Below are 14,785 nucleotides of genomic sequence, written 5' to 3' on the forward strand. Positions count from 1 at the left end.
GATTTAAGAAAATGGGGAAGGTGTATCCGTGTATAAGATGCCCCCTAGTTTTGACATTATTTTTAAGGGGGGGAACCTAGTCTTATACATGGAAAAATATGGTATATATCCTGCCCTTCTTCCCCAAGGAACCCAGAGAGGCAGAGATAGATATACAGTGGTACCTCAGGTTAAGTACTTATTCGTTCTGGAGGTCCGTTCTTAACCTAAAACTGTTATTAACTTGAAGCACCACTTTAGCTAATGGGGCCTCCCTTTGCTGCTGCGCCACCAGAGCACAATTTCTGTTCTCATCCCGAGGCTAAGTTCTTAACCCGAGGTACTATTTCTGGGCTAGCAGAGTCTGTAACCTGAAGCGTATATAACCCGAGGTAACGCTGTAATATAAAAACAAAACAAAGCAAAAAAAAAAGACTAAATAATTTAAAAACAATTACAGTTAAAAGCATCTAAAAACAGTTGCTGTTAAAAACATTTCTAAGAACTATTTCAGTTCAAAGCATACTTCGCCACGGCCTAAGCAAAAGTGAGCCACTTGCCCTATGAATATAAGCAAAATATTTATACACATTGCTCACCCCCTACCCCCACCCCCCACTTACACCTCACGAATAAGTTTGTTATTGTACTGTATTCTGCAGTGTCACCTGTTGGCAGCCACACAAACTGCAGCATGTGACGACAGGCTTACATTTGTATGTATATAGGAAGATGTTAAGTTGGTTCTGAAATATGTGTTTGCCCAGGATCCTTGTCCTGAAAAGGTTGCAGACTATTTCACCCAGGGCTGACCCCAGGTTTGAGAAGAAGAAGAAGAGGAGGAGGAGGAGGAGGAGGAGGAGGAGGAGGAGGAGGAGGAGGAGTTTGGATTTGATACCCCGCTTTATCACTACCTGAAGGAGTCTCAAAGCGGCTAACATTCTCCTTTCCCTTCCTCCCCCGCAACAAACACTCTGTGAGGTGAGCGGAGCTGAGAGACTTCAGAGAAGTGTGACTGGCCCAAGGTGGAGGAGCGGAGGCGCGAACCCGGTTCACCAGATTACGAGTCCACTGCTCTTAACCACTACACCACACTGGCTCCCATGCTGTCGCGTATGCCTCAGGCTTTTTGCATGGCAATGGAAGCAGCCACAGTACTTGAAGGGTGGCTTAAGAGCTGACATTTTCGAATTTCTCTTGGGGGCCCTAGGCCATGTCGTAGCACAGTATTGTGGTGACTTAAAATGTGCGTCTAGGTAGGAGAGCCTCCAATGTGGTACAAGCACTGGTGGATCCTGCTGGAGCAGTCAGGTGATGACACCAAACCTGACTGCACCTAGATCATTCCCCCACCAAAATGCTACATCATCATCATCATCATTATTATTTTGCTATTATTATTATCATCACCATCACTACTATTAATTAATAATTAATTAATTACCTGCAATTCACCCCCACCCCTCATCTAAGGTCCCAGGGAGAGTTATAACACTATAACATTAAAACACAGTATTAAAAAGAGTTTAAAACAACTTTATACAAATATATATATATATTATCCCTCTCCCAACACTACCTTCTCACTTGTTCTCTTTTCTCATTGGGGATGGGGGGGGGAATGAAAATTGCAAAGAGGGAAGAAACACCTCACGAAGTTGCACATCTTGGCCTCAGTATGAGCACCATTTCCACAAAGTAAGAATCAGAGTCAGAGCATACGCTGAGAAGCTTGAAATAACCACTTAAAGGACCTTGTTGTAATACATCCAAGGGCAGAGACGACGCAACCCTTTGAAGTCCAGTAACTGAATTAGGAGAGAATCCCTCTATAAGAAGGTGACCCGATTAGGCAGTAATCCCATTGCCATGGCAACCCAATTCTCTTGTGGAGTTTAGTTTCGGTTTCAATGTCTGCAAGAAGGGCGTGCAATTGACCTCCCTGAGCCGAGGCATCACCTCATCTCCTCCTCATACTGCTGTGGCTCTGGTCAATGCAAAGCAGACCTCAGTTGCTGCTGTTTCGTTTAATTTCCTTAAAGCACAGTCCTAACCATGTTACTCTGAGTATTTATTGAATTTATATCACACCTTTTTCTCCACATTATCTTCTCTCCTTCCTCATTTAACCCCCCTCAACAACCCTGTGAAGTAGCTTAGGCTAAGAGACAGTGGTCAGCCACTTTAACCATTGCACCACACTGCTAAGTCCTGCTGAATCCAGTGGGGGCAGTGATGGCTGGTGCCCATTGGGACTGGAAGGCAAGCCGCTCAACAGCAGGTGACGCCAGAGCCAATGACATGGAGAGCCAACTAATTCTAGTTTCACCCCCATTCTCCTCTCTGTAGAATTCTACTTGGGCAACACTAAGAATAAGGAGGAAGATGAAGCTGACAGTTAGTTCTGCCACCCCAGGAATGGATTTCGGTAAGAAGGGAAGCAGGGGGCGGGGGCTGAGGTTAGACTGGAGCTAGTTTGGCAGTACCTCATTTGCCCAAATGAAGTAGCCTCCACTGAATGGGGCTTACTCCCAGGTAAGTGGGGTTAGGATTGCAGCCTTGAACACTCAAGAATACTTTCACTCATAAAATATGGACTTTACTGTACCATTTATTGCCCACCTTCAGGCCCAAAGGCCCACAAGGCAATTTACAATTAGTCATGTGGAAATTATACAGTGGTACCTCAGGTTAAGTACCCGGTACTTAATTCATTCCGGAGGTCCATCCTTAACCTGAAACTGTTCTTAACCTGAAGCACCACTTTAGCTAATGGGGCCTCCTGCTGCCGCCACGCTGCCAGAGCACCATTTCTGTTCTCATCCTGAAGCAAAGTTCTTAACTATTTCTGGGTTAGCGGAGTCTATAACCTGAAGCGTATGTAACCTGAAGCGTATGTAACCTGAGGTACCACTGTATATGATAAGAAACATGGCTTCAAAAATTAAGCTACAGTATTACAATTATATCCACTTTTCTTTCAAGGAGCCCAAGATAGCATGCCTCTATCGACTTTATCTTCACAGCAAGGTAGATTAGGCTGACAGTGGTGCAGTGCCCAGGTTTACAGAGTATGGCCCTCAATGTGGAGATCTATCAAGTCAAAGGAGAAATAGACAAATCTGTCAGATTAGTCTCTCAACTGCTCATTTTTCCAATCAGCACATTTCCATATCAGAGAGACCAAATTCTTTTTCTAATACTTTTCCCCCACCATCTTCTCCCTTTTGCATTTCCTCAGCCTCAACCAGGTTCACTTTGCTTTATTGCATGGGTCAGGAACCTTTATGGCCCAGCAGCCAAGATCTTTACCTCCTCCCCACCCAACAGGCCAACTGAGACAGGTGGTTGGGTGATTGGCAGGCAGGTAGATATGCACACTGGCAAAAGCAGTGAAGGTAGCGAGCAAGAGAGATTGAACTCCCCATGTTCTACAGGGTTCAGATGTAGGAGGGAATTCTCTGTAGATTATTCCCTTATGACCTCCAGCTGAGCAACACTGAACTCCCCACACCAGGTCAGTTCAGTCCTACACATGCAGGGAACTAGGGCATGTAGATGAACCACCCCACATCTACCTATTGGGCTAATGCCACTTTATTAGCAGGTGGGTGAGGTTTAAGGAAAAAAATGGCCCTGTGGCCAAATCAAAACCTCTGGTGGGTCAAGACTGCCCCATGGGTCAGAGGCTTCCCACCTCTGCATTACTGTACAACAATTGGCATTTGTAGTAATTAAACTATAACAATTAGATGTGATACTTAGAAGCACGGAGGCCGAGAAAGAATCTCCATCACATCGGAAGAACTGAAATCAGCCTAGCGACTCATAAGGCACGCTGCCATCTGTGGACACCAGTCTCTCATGTTGTAGGTATTCCAAACTGGTTAGCACATCAGTGGACATTGCAATCACAGCCTCCACTTGGCAGTGCACAGAACAGGCTGAGGCAATAGGGGAGGCAAGTTGAGCTGTCCAGAGAGACACAAGAGCAGCTGTTGGAAAGTTCAAATCGCTGAGGCGTCGGCTCGCGCCAGGCTGGTTTTTGCACCTGTGAGGAAAGAGATCCCTTCCACATTCCATAAAAACATTGCATTCTTGGCATGATGACCAATCCTCTTATTCTAATCGGGGAATTTAGATGGGGGTTTGTCACAACAACTGTCACTTGCACCTCTCAGTGGCCAACACAACATGTTCAGCATAAAACAGAGCAGGATTGAGGAACTTTTTCAGAGCACATGCCATTTGTGGGCAAGTCCGGAAACGAAAGTGGGCAGAGCAACAGGCAAATTTTACCTTTGTGCAGCAGGCTAGTTTCTACATAACCCTCAACAGATTAGCTTTAGATCCAGTTGGATCTGGTTGGAATGTGTTCCTGACCTCTGCTTGTCTGAATGGATGGGGGTGGGTGGCAGGTGTAGACAGTAGTCTACTGTGCAAAAATAAACAACTACATCCCCTTCTCCACCCACTGTTGCCTCTGGCCCTTCCAACCAATAGCATGTGGCCCCCAGAAAGTTGCCCAGAGGCTAATGTGGCCCTCAGGCTGAAAAGGGAATGCACCCTCTAGGGAAAGCACCACTGCCCTCAAGAGCTGCTTGATGTTGCTCGTATCTGTCACCATCTCAGAAGAGGCATTCATTACCACAAGTAATACTAATAACAGCAAGAACGGCAGCAAGGGCCTGCAAGTCAGAGCATTCCAAACTGTGTGTTGTGATATGTTGATGTGTTGGCTGCAGTGTGTAGGTGTGTTTTGTGAATACTCCCCACGCTCCTCCCAGGGGTTAGTTTGCTAGTGAAACTGAATTACAGTCATAACTCATGTTACGTCCGCTTCATGTTATGTTCTTTCAGGTTACGTCCCGCGGTGACCTGGAAGTACCGGAAAGGGTTACTTCCGGGTTTCACCACTCGCATATGTGCAGAAGCAGTGAATCACAACCCGTGTGTGTGCAGACGCACTGCTGTGGGTTGCGCTCTTTTCATGTTGCAAACGGGCCTCCGGAACGGATCCCATTCACAACCAGAGGTACCACTGTACTGTGTCGTGATGCATGTCTAAAAATGTTGGCGTGCCACCAACATGAAAAATTTGGAAAGCTCTGCTGTAAGTCATTTGAGGCTCTTCTCTGGGTGCGTACCCCACAGGAGATCCAGAGAATGGCAACACATGAATGGGCCTTTTCTGTGTTGGCTGCCTTCTTGTGAAGTGCTCTCTCCAGGGAGGTTCACCTGGCACCATCATTACTTACCTTTAGGCTCCAGGTAAAAACATTTCTTTCCCACCAGTCCTTTAGCTTTGAATGATCTGCAGCCTGCTTCAGTGGATGGGATGTTTTTGTCCTTTTAAAAATATGGAGTTTTATATTTTTCTCTGTTTTGTTTTTGTATTGCTATATGTTTTGTTAATTGCTTTGAGTTGCATTTGTAAAAGGGGGGCCCTAGTTAGTACAAGCAGGAGGAGGCTGATATAAATCACAGAGTGCTCAGCTAGCAAAGGTAAAGGGACCCCTGACCATTAGGTCCAGTCGTGGCTGACTCTGGGGTTGCGGCGCTCATCTCGCTTTATTGGCCGAGGGAGCCGGCGTACAGCTTCTGGGTCATGTGGCCAGCATGACTAAGCCGCTTCTGGTGAACCAGAGCAGCGCATGGAAACGCTGTTTACCTTCCCGCTGGAGCGGTACCTATTTATCTACTAGCTACACAGCTGCAAATAAAACGTTTAAAGTGCAGTATGCAAATATGACACAAATGGCGACAGTAATCTATGGAAAATTCAATGTATTTTTTTCAAAACATTTTTTTAAAAAGCATTTTCACCGCGTTTTTTTATATGTGTGTAGATTCTACCTCAGAGATGGGAGAACTGGTTGGTTTTGGTTTCTCTCAGTTTCTGTTTTTTCTCTCTCTCAGTAATAGTTGGAGTTTTAGCTGCTAAGATACAATAAGCCTTGATTTTTAAAATAATAATAAAAATATTTACTGAATAAGGTTTTTTTCACCCAAAGAAGCTTGTAAAGGCTTCAAGCTGCAAGAAAGGAGAGTCTGACTAAACATTTGAAAAAACTTTCTGACAGTAAGAGCTGTTCAGCAGTGGAACAGACTCTCTTGGGAGATTGTGAACTCTGATTCACTGGAGGTTTTTAAGCAGCAGGTATATGGCCACCTGTCATGGATGCTTTAACTGAGATTCCTGCATTGCAGGGGGTTGGACTAGAGGACCTTTGGAGTCCCTTCCAACTCTAAGATTCAATGATTCTATGAAAGAGAAATCCCCAATCGATTGCACCCTCCAATTGAATTAATAGGAGGTGATGCTATTGGATAAAGCAGTAGTGCTACTGTATTCTTCCATGTATAAGATGCCCCCATGTATAAGATGCCCCCTACTTTTGGGGACCCCAAATTTAGAAAATGGGCATATATGTACTATCCGTGTATAAGACGCCCCCAGATTTTTAACCTTATTTTGAAGTAAAAAAAAAACCCTAGTCTTATACATGGAAAAGTACAGTAATTTTGTGTGTTTGTGTGCAGGTACTAGCATACATAGCCTAACTTTACCAAATTAATTTACATCTCTGCTGTGCAATGAAACACTGACCTCTGCTGGACCTCACTGTGCATCACAAGCTAAAATCCTCTTTTCTTTTTTTAAACTCATCCTTCTGTTTTGCAGTATAGAATAATGGAATTTTAAAGTTGGAAGGGACCACAAGGGTCATCAAGTCCAACCCCTGCAATGCAGAAATCTTGTGGAGGTTGAACCCACAACCCTGAGATTAAGAGTCCCATGGTCTACTGCCTGAGCTAACCAGGAGATGTTATTGTTCCCTCTAATTTGTTCTGGATCATTGCAAGATACAACTGACATTGCTCATGTTGCCAAAATGGCAGCAAGAGAGAGGTTGTACCCAGTGGCGGAGCTTCATGCTCTGGCACCGGGGGGGGGCGCGGAGAGCAGGTGGGAGTGGGCCGTGCTGCCCTGGGGGCGGGGGGCACTACCTGCGGGGGCATGGCACCCAGCACGGGGGGGGGGGAGCTGCGATGGCACCCCACTGGGATCGTGCTGCCGGGGATGGTGCGCTCCCCCTGCACTCCACTTCCTCCTCCAGTAGTTGTACCAGGGGTTTTTCGGGACCTGTCTTTCCCCACCACCAACCACACGTTTAATCAGGGTTTAATGGGAAGTAGCTGCGCAGCCTGTTACTACACACCCACCCAAAAATTACAAGCCTCACCAAAGGTTAGTAGTCTGCTGTCTGTAAAGGACATGAAACCTCCTTCTCTGAAGCCAGCATGGAAATGCAGGTTACTAGCCTGTGGCACTGTGGGTTAAACCACAGAGCCTAGGGCTTGCCGATCAGAAGGTCGGCGGTTCGAATCCCCGCGACGGGGTGAGCTCCGGTTGCTTGGTCCCTGCTCCTGCCCACCTAGCAGTTCGAAAGCACATCAAAGTGCAAGTAGATAAATAGGTACCGCTCTGCGTTACCTTTACAAGCCTTCTATCAAACAGGCTGATGGAGGAGTGATGGAGCAATCTGTTTGAAATCTACTAGCCTGATGGGTTTTTGAGTTGATTACGATTTTTCTTCCTCTGCCTCTAGTGCAGAAGCCAAGCAGACCAACAGAGGAGTGTGGAGCGGCCTGGTACTCCTCCACCACCAACTGGTTTACTCTGCTACATATCATTTTTGGTTGCCAATAGTTAGGAATAGAGGAAGCTGCCTTATGCAGGGTCAGACCCCTGTTCCATTGGTCTACCTAGCTGAGCATTCCCTAAACTGACTGGCAGTGGCTCTCCAGGACTTCAGGGATCTTTCCTACTCCTTCCTGGAGATTCTCAGGATGGAAGCTGGGTCCTTCTGCATGCAAAGGAGATGCTCTGCCACTGAACTATGATCCTTCTCCCATTAGTAGGCAAGTTGTTAAATGGCTTAGCAGTAGGTCATCTGCCCTGAATATAGAAGGTCCCAGGTGGAATCCCCAGCATCCCCCTGCCTGACATCCTAGAGAGGCACTGCCAGTCAGTGTAGACAATATTGAGCTAGATGGACCATTAGCCTACATCAATATGAGGCAGCTTTCTTGCATCCTCTGCTATAGCACTCCTACACTATAAATCACTTAGAGGTTTTACTACAATTGATTGGTGTGCTAATTAAATAAATAAAATACATTAATAAAATGTATTAATTTTGTTCAATAAATAAATGTTTCTATGTTTGTTATAAGGTTGTATTACATTTTTATTCCATCTTGGCTGCAAGGAGCTCAGGGCAACTACAATATCCCCTCTCCCCTTTATTCTCACAATAATCCTGAAATGCAAGGTGAGACTAAGAGAGGGCACTCACCCCTAAGTTATTCAGGAATCTTTATGGTCCAAGAGAGAACCCAAGTCTTCCTGGTCCCATATAATGGATTTGCACTGGTTCAGCCATAGCAGGAATTTCTGGTAGAAACTGTACGCTGGCTCCCTTGGCCAATAAAGCGAGATAAGTGCCACAACCCCAGAGCCGGCCACGACTGGACCTAATGGTCAGGGGTCCCTTTACCCTTTACCTTTATAGTATTTTGATATTTGATCATAGTTCTAGAGGTGTATCATGAGGAATGGTTGACTGTTGGGACTGTTTAAGCTGGAGAAGAGAATACTGAGAAGTCATAGGATAGCCATCTTAAAATAAATTAAGGGCTGTCACACAGAAGATGGAGCAAGCTCAGTTTCTGCTGCTCTAGAGTGTAGTACTTGAACCAATGGATTCAAATTACAAGAAATGAGACTGCGACTAAACCTTAGGAAGAACTTTAGGATGTTAGGAGCTCTCCAATAGTGGAAAGGACTCCCCTGGAAGGTGGTCAACTCTCCTTCATTGGAGATCTTTAAGCTGAGGTTGGATAGCCATCTGTCAGGGATTCTTTAGTTGTTGTTCCTGTATTGCAGGGGGCTAGACTACATGACCCTTGTGGTCATTTCCAACTACAATTCTTGGTCCTATGTGACTCATTGAAGAAATCCCATTAACAAAAATAAATACTTTATATGTATTGTTAAAAAAACTTACAGATGAAGTTCTGCTTAAATGAAGTCCTTTGTATTCTACCTAAGAAAGCATATTTGAGATTCATTTTTATAAAGTACCTCCAACAATAATGACACTATAGTTTGAAGAAGTGTCATTCATACATTTTAATATCACACTTGCACAGCCCCGCTTTTTTTTTCGTGTCAGAAATTAATGAAGTACAGAAGGATAATTGGCTCGTTTTGATGCCACTGTAATACAATCACCACCCTCTGGAATTACATGTCCTTTGCTCAGAGGCAGAGCTGAATGGAAAAAAGAAAATCGAACTTGATTGTTAACACAGAGGTAACTTTATCCAGCTGGACCTACATGCCCAACACTGCTTCAAGTGCAGAAATACTGCCTATCTGTCCAAAACTGCACGCGATCTTCAAGGCTTAGAAGATTCAAGCATAACCTACCAGCATCATGCAGGTAAGTCTTGAACTATATTTTTATCGGCAGCCCCCTGGACTACCATGTCAATACATGAAGACTGTTCCAAATGTTAAACCTCACTTTATAAGTGAAGAGAGACATGAAATTAACTTCAACATCTGTGCAATATGGAGGGCAGGTCTGCTACGCAAAATACCAGTCTAAGAAACTGCCTTATCCTGTGTCAGACCATTGGGTCCATCTAACTCACTGCCCTCCAGATGTCTTGGGATACAACCCCATCAGTCCACACACACACACTGATTGTAGCTCCTGGAAGTTGTAATATAAAACATCTGGAGGACACAGCGTTGGCAAAGGCTGATCCACATTGACTGGCAGTAGCTTTCCAAGGGTTTCAGACAAGGACCTTTCAAAGTCCTGTGCTGGAGGCTGGACCCAGCTTTCACATGTGAGGCAGGTGCTCTACCACTGAACTACAGCCAGTGGTTCGCAGTTACACAGGGTTGGTGGTCTGTTATTATTTCTGCAGAAAAATCGCTAAAGGCTCTCAGTCTCCAATGTCCTAGAGCCACCCTACCAACAAACAGAAAAGGGTGTGTGTTCCAAAGCTAAGCATCCGGTAACACGGAAAACACAAGGCACCTCAATTTCAAGAAAATAGGGTGCACATTCCGTCACATACAATGGAATTTTTGAAAGAAGATATTGGGAGCACACCCAATCATTTGCCCATGTATCTACACATAAAATAGTAGAGCTGAAAGACGAACACATTATGTACATTGATTGTTGCAATGCACCCCTAATTATTATTGTTGTTGTGTAAGATTGTATAAGAAAGTTGTATAATCTTAGAAGGGGCATGGCTGTAACGATCATGAAGGGGACCCTGCATGTCTGAATTTGCCCCTTTCCTAAATATATAGGGTGAATACTAGGGTTACTGTAATCTGTAATCAGCTTGAACTGGAATATGTGACCACTTACGTAAGTCAACAGGGCTTACTTTTAAGTATAGATACAGGATTGCACTGAAAACTTTTAACTACTGTAATTGGTGGGGCCAAGAGTTGAGGACACACATTTCTTCCAGGGCCATCCATCCTGGCTTCTGGAATGATACTGCAGATTAGTGAAAGGGGGAGAAATTAGATTTGGTTTACATTTAAAGGCAAACCTACCTTATTTTCACTTTCTGAAACAGTATGTGAACAAAAACAGAACCATCCATTGACATTCATATTTCTCCAAATTTTGAAATGCAGTTCTCCAGCCAAGTAATGAGTACAAAAATGCATATGCAGGCAACTGCCCATTTAAGTGTGATCACATACATGCACACCGAACCCAGGTGTAGCCCCCAAATGTCATGAAAAGGGATTGAATGAGGGGAGGCTTATGCACGCTCCATTGGCATGCATAGGAGTCCAGAATGGAACCCCTGCACAAAACAAGGATTGCCCGATAATGCATATATTAGTGAAAATTGCGTACAAAGATACATTGGGTTGTATCTAAGTTATACTCAGAGTAGACCCATTGGAATTAGGGGGCCAAACTGAGAACAGACTCATAGAAAGTAATGGACATGTGTGAGTAGAAATAGCATATTACAACCAGGCCTTTTTTCTCAGCTGGAACTCAGTTCCGGCATCTCTCAAGTGGGTGCCATTGGCATTCTAAGAGAACAAGGGAGGTGTTCACAGTGAGTTCCAGCACTTTTTTCCTAGAAAAATAGCACTGAGTACAACTCAGTATATCGGAGATTGCTTTGCAAAAATGTGCATATTAACATAAATTCACACTAAGACTAACATTCACAACTTTATTTAAGTAGAATATGAAGAAAGACAGCGCAACAACATGTATAGTTATTTAACATGCAGAAGATAACAAGTATGAATGCCTTCTATGATAACAAGTAATGTAATAAACCAGAAAGGCAAGATGAGGGAAGTCAATGGGAGGATGGGGATTGTAAAATATAAAATTTGGATAACTGTATTTGCAAATTGTTACAACAAAGAAACCCAAGTTTTTTTAAAAAAAAAATCTGTATGCTTTTAAAACCAACATTCTCCTCCCAAAAGAGGGTAAAAGCACATGGCTTTAGTATGCATGTGAAAATAAGAATGATGCAAAATATAAAACGTGTCTGGTAATCTTAGGCACTCATATTAGGATCACAGAAGAAGGAAGTAGTCCATATACAACTATGAGAGGAGGTATTATTATTATTAATTAACTTTCTATACCACCCTTCAGCCAAGGATCACAGGGTGGTTTACTATATAAAAATACTTAACACAGTAATAAAAACCACAAACACACACTGTTTAAGCCGCCATAGATTTTTTAATTAGCCAAAGGCCTGGGAGAAGAGGAACATTTTAGCCTGGCTCCTAAAGATGTGCAGTGAAGACAACAGGTGAGCCTCCCGGGAGAGAGGATTCCAGAAGTTGGGAGCCACCGTAGAAAAGGCCCATTCTCATTTTATCACTCTCCGGACCTCTCACGGGGGGGGGGGGGACATGAAGAAGAACCTCAGATGGCGGTTGAAGGATGTGAGTTGGTTGAGTATGAGTATGTTTCCGAGCACAATTCAAAGTGTTGGTGCTGACCTTTAAAGCCCTAAACGGCCTCGGCCCAGTATACCTGAAGGCGCGCCTCCACACCCATCGTTCTGTCTGGACACTGAGGTCCCGCTCCGAGGGCCTTCTGGTGGTTCCCTTGCTGCGAGAAGCCAAGTTCCAGGGAACCAGGCAGAGGGCCTTCTCAGTGGTAGCCCCCGCCCTGTGGAATGCCCTCCCAGCAGATGTCAAAGAGATAAACAACTACCAGACTTTTAGAAGACATCTGAAGTTTAGGGAAGTTTTTAATGACTGGTGTTTTAATGTATTTTTAATATTTTGTTGGAAGCCACCCAGAATGGCTGAGGAAACCCAGCCAGATGGGCGGGGTATACTGTAAATAATAAATCTATTATTATTATTATTATTATTATGGTGGTGGTGGTGGTGAAAGAATCACTGCACAACACACTCTTGAAGAGGAAGCAGACACTAAACCTCTTCTCTTTTTTGCCCTGCAGCTAATCTTCTGCCGGCTAAGGACCCACCAGTGGTGTTTCATTCTTTTTAATGTTGTTCTTTTCCACATTTTGTTCTTTGGAGCTGATCTCGTGGAAGAATACTTCTTGCGAGCACTCCCCAACACCTACACAGACATGAAGGGCCTCGAAGCCAGGGAGAGAGCACGGAAGCTGGATATGACCCCCTTGAAGGCCAATATCTCCAAGGCTTATGTAGCTAGCAGATCAGAGGCCTGCTCCAACCAAGAGATCTTCCTCCTTGTCCTAGTCTTTGGCAGCCCTGAAAACTTGTCAAGGCGCAACATCATTAGAGAAACATGGGCCAACCAGACACACGTCAGGGGTTACGGTACTCTCGTTTTGTTTTTGTTAGGGAAGCCCTCTTCAGAAGGCACCCAGCTGGAGGTAGTCCAGGAGATGGAGAAGCATCAGGACCTCATTCAAGGCTCCTTCCTGGACTCTGTAGAGAACCAGACACTGAAGACAGTGATGGCTGTGGAGTGGGCCATAACATTCTGCTCCAGGGCCCGGTTCATTCTCAAAGCAGATGAGGAGATGTTCATCAACCTCCCAAGTTTGGTCGAGTACTTGCTCAACTTAAGAACCCATCCCGAAGACATTTACCTTGGGAGGCTGGTTCATCAAGAGAAACCCAACAGAGACCCTCAAAGTCATGGCTTTGTCTCCCAACAAAAATACCCAGAAAAATATTATCCCGATTACTGCAGTGCGACTGCGTTTGTCATCTCACAGGATGTGGCTCGGAAGATCTACGTAACCTCTGGAGAAGTTCCTCTTTCACTGCCTCCTGGTGCCTTTGTGGGACTCTGCAGCAAAGCAGCTGGTGTGGTGCCTGCTCACAGTTCTCGATTTTCTGGGAAAAAGCACATCCGCTACAACCGCTGCTGCTACAAGTTCATTTTCACCTCCTCCACAGCAAGAGATACCCAGCTGCTCCAAGAATGGGACGAGATCAGCAATGGTAAGGACTGCACTGTACTAGAAACTTATTATGGGTTGGTATCCTGCAAAGTCATGACATACCTGGATGGATTTAAACACCTAAGTGTTGATGCCTTACAGAACGAGGCTCTCCATTTTGCTGATTAAACTGACCCCAAAAACTCACATTCAAATGTTTGATTTTAACCATGGATTTTCTCTGCTGAACCATTTATGCTAGGAGCCATGGCCAGCATCCTGTTGCAAGGAGTTCCACTGACCACTTATGCTTTAAGTTTTTCTCTATTCTGAACTTCCCATTTAAAACATGCACACAACAGGAGAGTATAGTTGATGAACACTCAAAGAACATGAGCAGGAGTCACAAGGTCATGTGAATTAGTCCACTCCACTAGTAGATGCAAGTTCTTTAAATGATGCATCTGTGCATGGTGTGGATGGTAATGTGACAGCCAGGTTTGGCAGCAACCAGCTCCCACAGCATTCCTTGGACATGTATAGATGATTTTACCCACCCAAACACTGAATAGTCAGGAGCTCATCACCTCTCCTCCCTTCCATGTTCCAATATCAGTGATCAAAGGATAGACCAATCCAACACTTATTAGCCTTTTCAAGTAAGTTGGGGTAACAGCCAATCAAGAACAGGGGAGGCTGTTGTTGCTTTTACACTTTCTTGCAAAATTCAGTGGCATCTGGTAAGTCAGCCTTTCCCAACCCTGGGTCCTCAGATGTTGCTGGACTTCAACTCCCTCAGCCTAGGCCAGCATCTCCCAATGGGCAGGAGAAATGAGAACTGCAGTCCAATGATATCTAGGTATCCAAGATTGCGGTAGGTGACTTATCAGAAGCAGAGCAAGATTAGAACTGGGGATCTTGCGCAGCCCTCTAGATGAGGTTGAAAAGGCCAACTCCCATTAGTTTCAGCCAGCATGGTCAATGGACAGGGATGATGGGAGCTATAACACAACATCTAGGAGGGCATCAGTTTATCATCCATAGAGTAGACTGTCCTCTGGGTCAATTGAGCAAATCAGTTCTCTTATATTAAAACTGTAGCTCTTCGTGTAAAGTTGCTCTTAAATTTTAAAGAATTCTCCTCTCTCAGAATGAATCACTAGTTGACCAGCTGTGTTTTCGTATGTATTCCAGTCTTGCCTGGCCCACTTTTTCATGTTAAGAGCATCATTTTCATGTTCAGACTAAATCTCTTTATTTCAAATGAGCCACAAAACATAATTGGGCAGACATACTTCAAACAATTGAACCTATT

At 44.5% G+C, this 14,785-nt stretch overlaps 1 protein-coding gene across 2 annotated transcripts; it reads left to right on the plus strand.

Annotated features, from left to right (window-relative positions):
• Positions 1 to 2,354: 2,354 nt before the first annotated feature.
• B3GALT9 (beta-1,3-galactosyltransferase 9) lies at positions 2,355 to 14,140 on the plus strand. Of its 2 annotated transcripts, XM_081896576.1 has the most exons (3): positions 2,355 to 2,407; positions 9,312 to 9,491; positions 12,550 to 14,140. In XM_081896576.1, the coding sequence occupies exons 2-3, from the start codon at positions 9,486 to 9,488 to the stop codon at positions 13,657 to 13,659; spliced, it is 1,116 nt and encodes a 371-aa protein (XP_081752702.1). In that variant the 5' UTR covers positions 2,355 to 2,407; positions 9,312 to 9,485; the 3' UTR covers positions 13,660 to 14,140. The 2 variants fall into 2 exon arrangements, with proteins under 2 accessions (XP_081752702.1, XP_081752703.1); XM_081896577.1 differs by lacking the exon at positions 9,312 to 9,491 and having other exon boundaries at positions 2,360 to 2,407.
• The last annotated feature ends 645 nt before the right edge of the window (positions 14,141 to 14,785 follow it).

The sequence above is a fragment of the Podarcis melisellensis genome (genome assembly GCF_964234715.1).
Source record: "Podarcis melisellensis genome assembly, chromosome: Z".
Classification (NCBI taxonomy): Eukaryota; Metazoa; Chordata; class Lepidosauria; order Squamata; family Lacertidae; genus Podarcis; species Podarcis melisellensis.